The 12,246-nt window shown below is 34.3% G+C and overlaps 1 protein-coding gene across 3 annotated transcripts; it reads right to left on the bottom strand.

Moving 5' to 3' along the window:
* Positions 1-232: 232 nt before the first annotated feature.
* On the bottom strand, positions 233-10,592 carry LOC111085852. 3 transcript variants are annotated; one of them, XM_022386350.1, is made up of 3 exons: positions 10,491-10,504; positions 9,941-10,045; positions 233-1,993 (listed from the first exon to the last, which is right to left on the bottom strand). In XM_022386350.1, exon 3 carries the CDS (start codon positions 1,609-1,611, stop codon positions 292-294), a length of 1,320 nt encoding a protein of 439 aa, XP_022242058.1. In that variant the 5' UTR covers positions 1,612-1,993; positions 9,941-10,045; positions 10,491-10,504; the 3' UTR covers positions 233-291. The 3 variants fall into 3 exon arrangements, with proteins under 3 accessions (XP_022242058.1, XP_022242059.1, XP_022242060.1); XM_022386351.1 differs by lacking the exon at positions 9,941-10,045 and having other exon boundaries at positions 10,491-10,592; XM_022386352.1 differs by lacking the exons at positions 9,941-10,045; positions 10,491-10,504 and adding an exon at positions 6,203-6,236.
* Between the last annotated feature and the right edge of the window lie 1,654 nt (positions 10,593-12,246).

The raw sequence follows: 12,246 nt of genomic DNA, 5'->3' as shown, positions 1-12,246 counted from the left end.
ATGCCCACAATGAACATCAACCAGTAAAACAAATTTCTGCTGAATAATAATTCTTTAAACTTGTCATTTTTAAAGCAAATTTTTGATTAACACACGTATATATGAATATGTTAAATACTGAACTTTCAACAATACAAAGGTTTGTCTTCTATATTTTTGCACTTTTTGTTCATCTATGCTTTTAAATATATTTGGCAACAAAAAATTTGAAAGAATGATTTCTTAGACATCATATATTTATAATATTGGAAAAGAAGGTATGGCTATTAGTAATGTAGATATTGATTGTCTTCAACATATTTGATTTTCTGTATAATAGCTTTCATCAATCTGCATGTCTTGTTGACTGTGTGAACTAAATTCTGAAAGAGAAACTCCTTGCTGTATTGAAGAATAAGTGTTACTTGTTTCTTCCAACTCCTTAATTAATTCTCCTGGACTCGCAGGTTGTGGTATCATTAGGATTTGGTCAAAATGAGATAGGTTCAAGGGAGATTGCTTTTCATTTGCTTTAACCTGATGCTGTGCATCATTTTTAGAAGATTGTTTAGCATCTTCAGGTGTAGACCTTGAAAGACCATTTTTTGAATTGTTTTCTTTTTGAAATATGTTACTTTCATCATCTGAATTATATGATACTCGTAAAATGTTTGATCCTATGCTAAGTTGTGATGCATCTTCGAAACAAATTACAGATGACTCATCAGGACTGTCTTCATTATCATCTTCATAAATTTGGGAATAAATGAAACCTTTATCATCAAAACCACTTTCAGTGAGATTTTCTTCTTCTTCTAAATTATTTGAATTACAGGAATCTTCTAAAATCTCCTCTAGTTCTTTCCTCCCTAGGTTTTTTAAACATTCCACATTAGAGAGATCTGGCTGAAATATGTTGCGATAGGAGTACCTTGGAGCTAAATTGTCTTCTGGACACTGTATAGAATGTCTTTGTGATTGTTTTAGTATGGAGGCATGGCATTCACTTGCTGTAAAAGGAAGAGAAAAACGCCTATGTTGTAAAACATTTTTTGTAGTTCCTTTAACAGAAAGTATTGACAATCTTGATTCAAGGATATCAGAATTAATATTTAATTCATTCCCATTGTATATGGGTTTGATTTTTTTTTCTGGAACAGGTTCCGTGCTTAATGTATTGCCTTTTTTAATCTTATTAAAATAATTTTCTTCATTTGCTTTGTTCATAATTTCAGGGATAGTTTCAACTGGTGTAGTGCTTGTTCTTTGAGATGTAACATAAATGGTAGAAAATTCATTTGATGCAGGTATTTGAAAAACACATGATTGTTTATCTTCTGCAACTGGTGTAAATGTGTTAATGACTGTTTCTTCCATCATGCTTTCCACAGTACCAGAATTTATTTTTTTGTTGTCATATTGTGTTATTTCTGGTTCACTCATAATCATATTTATAGGGCTTTGTATACACTCATTATCAAATGTAACACTCTCGACACCTTGAAGAGCATCCACTTTTGTTGCATCACTCACAGCTTTATCCAAGAGTTTTAGCGAATTTAATTCATGCTCCTCAATCATATTTTCACTTTTAGTACCACCACAATTGACAGCTGATATATCCTCAGACATTCCTGAAGTTACTTACTCTTTTATTGTTTACTATTTTTATCAATCATATAACAAGTAACTGATTAAGTATCCAAAATATTCAGAGACGACTTCTATGTTTTCTGTGTCTACCACTGTAGATAAATCTTCAACATTTTTCGCAAGCAGTGTATTAAAATCGAGTGTTATTGGTTTTGGTATTAGGTGATGTTCAAATGACAAGCTTAACTTTTTTAATTCTCTTCACAATCCGATCTTGGTTCAGCTTCTAGCACTGCACGAAATGAAAACCCTTAAACCTGAGCTTTTATAACACAAAATATGGAAGCTCCACTTTCACTTTTTGTTCAGGAAAATAACATTCAGGCATGGTGGTTCTCTTACTGAAAATTTCACGTATTTCCTAATAAATAAAAAAAAGTGAAAAGATATTAATAGTAATACAACTAATACTCATTTTCAAACACGATGTAAAGTATAGCCTTCATATCGTGGTTTCAGAATAGCTAGGTTTTGCAGATATTGAAATAGTATGCAAAATGATATACATAAATGCTTACTTAACATTTCGCGTATGTTTTATGGCAGTTCTTTTTTAGGTACTAAACAAAATACACTCCATTATATAATATTTCAACTAGAACCACTAACATTTATTTATTCTATTAAAATTAAAAACGCAAATTCGCCCTTAAATTTTATTCTTCATTAATGAGAATAGTGAATACTAGCAAAAAAATTAAGATTTGAGTATTTTATTTTTTGAAACGATTGGTATATATCGCTACCCAATATACATTTCTTTGTAACTAAATGTGAACTAGTAAAACCTTCTGTATTTCTTTAAGAAAACGTAGAATGAAAAAAAAAAACCGATATGTAATTTGTTGTGCACTGTATTGTGTATAACATAAATATAATCATGCATCACGATTTTGTTTGTTTGAAGTTGAGCACAAAGCTACACAATGGGCTATCTGTGCTCTGCCCACCACGGATATAGAAACCCTGTTTCTAGCGTTGTAAGTCCGCAGACATGCCGCTGTGCCACTGGGGGGGAGGGGGGGCATGCATCACGAGTCATTAAAGATTAATGTGATATTATAGTTTATTATTTCATCAAAAGTACCAAAATTATAATTAACAAGTTGAGGTACCCATCCAATTGCCCAGGTTATGAACTTAAAAAAAAATGTGTGGATGGATATTATGATAAATAACACAAAAATCATAATTTTGCACATTGCATTCCTCCATAGAGTGCTAGTGCACTCTCCGAGTTATATGTAACGTTTGTGTGCCTTCTTCCCACACTTTGTGTATGCTGTGTTATAGAAAATTTAATATTTTTTGTGTAAGGGTATGGCGCCATCTATGAATGTAGTTAACTTACGTCAAAGATAATAAATGCTGAATAACAGCAATAATGGGGAGTGGAAGGAGTTCTTAACCCCCCACAAATATGTCCCTTGTTACAAACTATCATTCACGGTTGAGATTGGCGCAGCGACTTAGGCGTAGTTAGATAACGGACAAACACACATATTTTATTTGTGTGTGTGTGTGTGCCGTATATATATATTTAGAAGCTGTTGTATGTCATAGGTTATCAGCGTTATACACAACATAAAAAACATTTAAAAATTAAATGGGATTTAGTGTAGTAATATTAGAAATGAGTTTGAAATGTGTTTTAAAGTAAGTGACAAAAAGTACTATACGTTTTACTTAAGACACCGTGTCATATCCTTGTTTTAACACTTTGTCTCATTCATATCCATAACATTGAAAGAAATGAAGAGAAAGGGAGGAGGAGTGTTTTGTTTTTTCATACTGTATGCATCACTTAAAGTACAAAAACATTAAGAAGACAGCTTTTCTTTCTCATCAGATACAATAATACATTCCAACGTCGAAAGGTTTCTCATCACCTGCGTCACTGCAAAATACAACAATAAATAAGACTTCCTACTAAAGTACTATTATATGATGTTTACACGATAACTGAAGAGTAAGAAAGAAAATGGCTTATTTTACTCAAAATAAGATCTGTGAACCCTTGGTTATTACAACATTTATGTGTACTGAACTTATGCACGAAAAGAAATTGAAATGAATTTCTGACCTGATTAAGTTGAAGAAAATAGACTGGACATAATCCTAACAGTGCAAAAATCAGTCTCTTTGGTAAACAACAAAATGTCAGAACTGGCAAGTGCACAATACGTCGGACAGTGCTCCAGTGGATATCAGAAAATGTTTTGTTTATTTCTTGCATTTCGCGCAAAGCTTTATGAGGGCTAACTGCGCTAGTCATAATACTTTTGAATGCATAGATTAGAGAAAAGGCAGTTAGTCAACACTACCATCCGCCAACTCGTGGGCTGCTCTTTACCAACAAATAGTGGATTAACAGTCATATAATAATGTCTTCATGACTGAAAGGACGAGCATGTTCAATGATAGTTTTTTATACGCGAGTCACAGGTTGAAAGTCGAGCACCATAACCATTAGGTTATACTAGGTCTGAGATTTTTAAACCTTGAGGGATCTGAAATAACTTTCTTTAGACTTGGATAATTAACCTCTGTATACTTTTATGAATAAGGTGTACTCTCCCAGAGCATAGGCGTCACTCACATGATTGGTCATCATGTAGAAGAAAATATAGAGGACATAATATATAGGTATCTACAAACTTTCACATCACAATGTTGCCATATAAAAAACAACTCCAGAAACACAGTCAGTGAGATAGTCAAAAGTTACACACTAACTAGCACACGAAATAAGGTCATTACTATACAAAATTGTATACTTTACTATACTTTAATTGTAAAATTTAAAACCAATCCAATATACAAAAATATATGTGAATCAGTCATGCTCCTGTAGTACCCTAGTTCTTCCAACTGTAAAAACACAATATACGATCATACACAAGACAAACAGGTACAACTCTTTTAACAAAGGTCAGGGCATCACAATATAAAATACATTACAATATCATGATAAAATATATTTATAAAGACCCTTCAACATTGATAACTTCCATTCTCAGTAAAATACAACATTATAATACATTAAATATGGAAACAAATACTTTTTGGTATTTTCTGGTACAGCCAATTTCCCGGCAAGTTTCGGATAGGCAAACACGCAAATAACAACATATTCGATCAAGAAATAAGGGAAGTGTTATGTAATAGATAGTTTGACTAGGTTCCTTTAAATGTACAATAACGAGTCTGGCCAAATGTGAATGAAAGAACAAAATCTTTATCATAACAAATAAATGAAAAATACAATGTGAATATTTATGCAGAAGAAATGACAGTCTTTTCTACTATGCTGTGTTTAGCTCCACAGCTTTCTCCCCTCGAGATTAATCTCTCTAGACCTAAAACACGGTGTTCTTAGAAATAGCTGTCACTTGATGATCTCCTAGAAGAAACTGGCTGAAGAATGCATGCCCAATTCAACAGGTAAATTTACTTTGTTTGTCCAGTTGACTCATAAGATTTGTTCCCTTACAGCATTGGTCAGCTCTTACACTTGGTCAATATCATAATTGAACAGCAAAAGAAGATTTTAACCCAGATACTACAAGTTACTGCAATTTTCTCTTGGGCAGAAGATGCATCACCAACCACAGAAAACAAGAAACGAAACAATTAGAACAAAGTAATCTTATTGACTTTCTTAAATACATGTTGCTGCCAATACAGCATAAAACCTACATAACCAAAAAAATTGTAAAATATCTATATTACTAAAGCAAGTAGAAAACACGAGGTATGCCTACATATCACACCTTTAAAACTTTCATGGAAATATCTTACTATACTAAAGTACTTAATAAGACCCATTAATAATGATAAATTTAAAAGTATAGCACATTTTCAAAATAAACCCTTTACCATTTAATAGTCAAACTTTACAAACAAAAATACAATACAAAAGGCATTTTAACAGTGATACAGATATATACGACTTTCAACTAGGACTAGTTAACAGCCATCATTGCTATTGTCAAATTACTAAACATGCATTTACGACTATATCTAAAATACAGAAAACCCTTTATCAAAAAAAATATAAATTATCTTACATAGATATTTACTTCATTTTTCCATACAGGGTTATCAAAAAATGAAGTGTAATGTCTTATAAAATAACTTTCACTTGTGCATAAAAAACATTATGAAGAAACCACAGATAACTAGTTAAAGTTGTCATAAATGAAAGGTAACATCTTATCTAAATAATATTTCATTTGCAAATAAAAAACTATTACGAAGGAATCATAGGTAACTATTTAAAGTTATCAAAAAGGAAGGGCAGTGTTTTCTGTTCTGGTTTACAAAAAAACTAGTAAAATAAAAATATGAAAAAGTAGAAAGGCACAAATTATGCACTAAACATTCAAAGTGTAATTTCAAATGTCCAAGTGCAGACTCTCCTATAGAGTGGTCGATCTTATGTTTTCAGAATTGGTCTTTCATATGATCTCCATGACCTTTGCCAACATTTAACAATCAGAGGTTTGGTTAAAGAGGTTGAGATTCCCATGTCAGTATGGTAATTGAAGTAGAGATACAATGCTCTTACCAGTGCTTACTCAGACTAACAGGAAGGCCTTACTGGTCTTGCGTATGTTGTGATCCTACCACATGTGAGTGCATAGGTTATTTCAATTGTTGCAAGTTTCATAACAACCTTCAACAGGACACTTGAAGGGAATATGGGTACTCTTCCACTTCTTGGCTCTTTTCTCATTCAGTCAAGATGTATTTATGGTCAGTGATGTTTACTACATGGGCTGTGCAGCAAGCACACTAGGTTCTGGTGTGTTAGTAGCAGGGAATGGTGATGCTTCCCAGACTTGCTGTGTTGCTAGAATGTGAAAATATGGTTTGTGTCAAGTTTATTTTTGCATAAACATCATACTAATGCTCATCACAAAATTCCACTTGAATTCTCGGAAAACAAAGATTGAAAATTGCTTTCAACCTTTAGATGTATTAGGACTTCTAATAATCATTCCAGTCCAGCTAACTCTAAGTATTGTAGGCGCTATATCTAATAACATGAGCTACACTAGCTAAACAATAATCAAGTGACTATCACAATATATACTTTATATCTTAATGTAAAATACCGCTTGGTGGTTCGGAAAGTAAGGGTTACAACGCTCTATCTGTTTACAAGTGTTTTATAACTCCTTACAATAATCTCTAGTCAACAACCTGTCGATGTTCTAGATATTGTATCTCTTAACATCATATGACGTTCTGTAAGACTCCCACCATCAAATATTGCTCATTAGCTCAAAAAGGGTCACAATTCCTTTTCAGCAGTCAATTTATAAATTAAATCTCCATTTTAATTGCTGGGTTTACAGTTAATCCCAGCTATATTGATCAGGAGGTCACTGTTGGTATCTTGGCTAATCATAGAATAATCACACTGCTCCTACACTAACATCGCCTCATCTGATTCCTAATGGACAGCCAGTTAAGTACTTCTAGAATCTTCATCCTCCTAACCAAGTTGAGATGATACAAAACAAGACTATCAAACTAATCAATATCAACCTCTGATTTATGATCAAAACAGTTTCCAAAAGGTTCATCAGTAACATATGGCTTCAGCTTAGTGTGTTTAATGCATTTATTTGCATCATATGAATGACATATCATGTAGTTTGATGGAGTAAGTTGTCATAGGATGAAATGATGACCAGTTCAGCCAGAAATGAGTTCCTCATGTGCTGTAGGCACAGGGCCAAAGCCATATCAAAACTTCCCATTGAAACTTTCATTCCTTCACTGCCTTATCAAAGCATCTCTTCTACCATATGGCGATTTTTCCTGGCTGTTGATGTAACCGTGCATCAACTTATACAGGCCTCAAACACTACATATCTCTGTAGACACTTTGACACATCTGCCCAAGGGAAAACCACACATCCACTTCACAGGGAGCTATATTTTTCAACCAAATATAAGCATGTTTGTCAAACAACCAGTCGACTTCAACTACATTGCATGATAAGCCATGATGATGTACTGTAAGTGTTCATCCCAGGAACTTCAGTCAGAATTAACAAACTTTGCAAGCACCTGCTTGGTAGCCTGTATTGTTCAGTCTGCCAAACCATCATACTGGGTGTGACAACACAAAATGTGTGCCTTCACCAAACCCAAGATCTTACAATTCAGCAACTAACTGTTGAAATGAGATCCTTTGTGCTCCAATATGAGGACCAGCTATACCCAGGGCTATTCTCTGTGATTGAGAAAAATGGGAATTTGTCCAGAAAAAATAATTTGCAAATTAGTACATGTTCAAGTATCATTATGATGATCTCCAGTCCTGGCATTATGTTAAGTCTGGAGTATCTCCTATCCAAGAGCTCTGGGACCATTAATTGTAGTACAGGTTGAGAATTATATCTTGGTGGTTTATAGCAATGGTATAGCACTCCTTCTTATACGTGTAAGTACTAATACAAGTTCCATTGGTTACATACATCTATGCTGTGTAACCAAGATCTTCGGGGTTTATGCTCCACTTTTCTGAAAGGCAAATAGCACCCAAGATAGATCTTAATATTTTAGTTTTTTATTCCTAGAGCTCCTGAAGTGTCTTTCATGGTGTATGTACATTAATTAATTAAGCACTATTGTATGGTCTAATGCAATTCTTGATGTAATGGCACTCACTCCCATACTGCATTCAGGATCAGGAATTTCAACAAATGGACAAGCTCTCATTGCTTGATAAAACATTCTACTAGTGTTTTCCTCCTAAACATGCACCTGTGCAATCCACTGTTTTCATAACTTATCTGACTGGCATTGAATGGTTTTCTATGGAAACACAGTTTAGCTGTTGCACAGGTAAAATTGACTGACAGTTTCTGCACTATATTCATCTGCAAAATTCCAGCACCAGAACCTAGATCAGAGACAATTAATTTTATACTTTGAATAAAATTTCGTTAACATAGTCTCTCCATTCACACCTAATCAATAACCATACACCAAAACAAAGTCTTCGCCAACTGGCTTTACTTGGAGTGCCTGATACACAGCAAAGTACCAAGGTTATGGCAGCTCCAGGATTAACCAAGAACTCGACTTTACTTTTGTGTACTCTTATCATAATACCAAACCCCTCATAGCCCTGAATGAGCTTGGCTGAACACCAAATTTTTCAGAGATTTCCCTCTCCTTTCACTTCTAGCAAAGTTCTTGATCTGCTCCTGGATAACAGAATGATGTGTTGCCACAGAAAACTTGTCTTCCACCCCCTTATGGCCCCAGGATCCCTCATGCCTCATCATAGTTCTAGCAACATACTTCCATTCTCAGATAAAAGTTCATCCATTCCACAGGCTACAATCTTTACCATTCAGTGCTTGCCACCTCTACTGGCAGCAAGAAAATTCCACCTGGTGGACTTTCCACTCAGCGTTAAGTCTACGAGCCTTCAAGTCACCACATACACCACTCAGTTGTTCATGCTTCCTGTGAGAAGAAGATAATGTTCAAAGTAGAATCTGATCAGCCACTCTGAAGATTCCATGTCACAGTTCTCCTTCCTGAATTTGTGGCTGGAGCGAGATTGTAGACATGGCTCTTCACTGTCGTGGCGAAAAACCGACGACAAAGGGAGAACTTCTCTTAGACCCAACAACTTTTTCTGATCAGGTATTACTTTCAATGTCAAACTCTTCCCCTTGTTCATAAGTTCTTTGTTTGGAATAGCCATTTCTGAGTTGTATTAAAGTACAAATCTTATGCTATATACAGCACTAAGAAACACACACAAAAAAAATCACCCAGGAAAAGTTATAAACTCAACAAAAACAAATCCTATAGTGACAGCACTAGATTTTATCCTTACTACTTTACTTTGTGGTATTCTCAGGTGTACTGATAACTTTAAAAATAAGGATAGCAAGTGCAGATAACTAGAGGAATGACAGAAATGTAATGCAGAATAATATAAATTCCCGACCTGACTGAGATGAAGAAAAGAGACTGGATGTAATTTCGACAATGTAAAAAATAATTTTTACAAAAGTCAAAACAGATTCAATGCTTTAGGAAGTGTTTCTATGCATGGCAGAAAGAAATGTTTGAAACACAGACAATGTCAAATAATTCTGTCTTTAGACTGAAAGTACTCCACATATTTGAATCAATAGGGTCAACTCTCCCAAACCATACGCATTACCAACATCATTGGTCATTCCACAGGTGGAAATAAGGAGCACATGGTATAAGGTGACCATATTTTGCAAATCAAAAACAGGAGTACTTATATACAAAATTTTACCTGTAATCACTTTAATTCCAGATACAGGCGGTACTGGGAAAACTTGCTGTATTCTAGAGAATTGTATTTCTCTGTTGAGTGAACCTGCTTTCAGATTTTATTATTCTAAAAAAAAGAACAGGGACATGCTATATGGCATATTCAAATTCGTAGATATGGCAACTGCAAAAGTGTCGACACGTATATATAACTATGTTATACGTAAGCTAATAATAATAACTGGCTGAGTGTTTATTTCTAATGTATTTCTTCTGCATATTTCAAACCATGTATAATAAATCCAGGACTAGTTTTAGGACAACTCTCGTCATCCGATAACTGCCTCTGGATATCGGGGTTGTATGGTTACCCTAATATAGCCTATAGATACGCATATCTAGTGTTGTTAAAGAGCCCACTTACGCCATTAACATAACTCACCAACGGTCACAACATCATCAACAAAATCTAAAAATACCAAAGTATAACTAGAATTTTTGAACCTTTATAAACGTTCCCAAAGCGTGTTTATGGGCAAATTTTGAAAACTTTAAGATAAACTAACGCTTACCTTTCTAATTGCTTTGTTAAGAATTTCGAGCACAGCTACATCAGGATTATCCTAATTTAGCAGTTAAAGACTAGGGGGAAGACAGCTAGTCCTCACCACCCACCGCCAACCCTTGGGCTACTCTTTTATTAATAAATTGTTGGATTGACTGTCACATTATAACGCCAATACGGCTGAAAGGGCGAGCATGTTTGGTGGGACAGAGATTCGAACTGCGACCCGCAGGTTGCAAGTGGAACGCCCTAATCACCTGGCCATGCTAGGCCTACTTTTCTCAGTCGTCATAGTGGTACCATTACTTAGAAGCCAAACTTTCCAACTAACCAGTTAAAGTTTTTGTTTGTTTAAAGTTAAGCACAAAGCTTCACAATGGGCTATCTGTGTTCTGCCCACCACGGGTATCAAAACCCGGTTTCTAGCGTTGTAAATCCGCAGACATGCCGCTGTGCCACTGGGGTCCAGTTAAAGTTATTCCAAGTAGTAATAGTAATGTTCCCTAAAATTGTGCTTTATTAACTTAGTTAGGCCTAACAAAAGTCCTATTATGTAAAATTATAGCAATTTTTATATAGAATTATTTAATTTGGATAATACTATTAAGCTTAGTGTCAGTAGTAAATCTAGGTTACTGCTTTATGCGCATTATCAATATCAATCATTAAACTTGGGACACTGTTTTGCATTGTCTTAGTTTTGTTACTATTAATACCGCCTAGTATCTTAATTAATTATAGAAAGACTAAATCTACGTCTACGCTACTGTCCAAGATAGACCTAAATTAGCCCTACTGATAATACTATATATATATATATATCGTATATATACGATTTTCCTAAGGATAACCCTTAGGCCTAACACTTTAATTAAGGAATAAATATACAAAATCAATTTACACGTATATTTACGATTACTTTATATGTAACTCTTGGCTTTAACAATTTAATTTTTTACATATAAAGTAACAGACATTTTATTTTGGGCTTCAAGTTTATATACGGGAATTTATCATGACAACGTACTTTACTGTAGACTGTAAAGATTTATTACATACTTGCTTTCAATTTGAAAATTCCAGGATAATGTGCGCATGCTCCGTAACGTACCCCACGCATATATAAAAATAAAAGTAATATATTACTGTTTCTTAAAAAATTCAGTGCTTACTGAAGGATAGAAACCAATAATTAATAAAGACGACAAACAACTCCAGAAAAATTCTGTAGTTGTCTGTCGTCTTCATTAAATAATAAAAGTAATACTATTTTTTCTTTCATCATTTGGATATATATATATATAACCACAGAATTCCAGACAAAAACATCAATTTACCATACTGTTACGTCTCCGTTTGTTAATTAATTTTTCCGTAAATTCTTTCCAACTAAACTTTAGCGACACAAGTCCTTACTTAATAAAACTGGTTTATTCTTTCTGAATATAACTTTACGATACACTTAATTTCAACATTCGCGCTAAAACAAACGCTCTAACAACGAACGTTAACTTCAACAATACTCTCTGACTGCAGATCAAATACTCACTACCTACACATTGTCCCGTCACGTTGTCACCATCTTATATATACCAGCTACCCCCAATCTAGTAATCTCACGAAGGTTCGAGAAAGAAGTGGCGTGATACTAGTCACGTGACCTCGCTGACGCAACCATACCTTCTTGCAAGTCCCAAGCAGTGATATAAACAGTTCTCAATTTCTTTGTGTTTTTCACGATATTTCAGGTGTCAAAATTGGCC

Source organism: Limulus polyphemus, unplaced genomic scaffold, assembly GCF_000517525.1.
Source record: "Limulus polyphemus unplaced genomic scaffold, Limulus_polyphemus-2.1.2 Scaffold663, whole genome shotgun sequence".
NCBI classification, from domain to species: Eukaryota; Metazoa; Arthropoda; class Merostomata; order Xiphosura; family Limulidae; genus Limulus; species Limulus polyphemus.
Note: the sequence above shows the minus strand (reverse complement) of the source record. Positions and strands in the feature narration are given on the sequence as shown.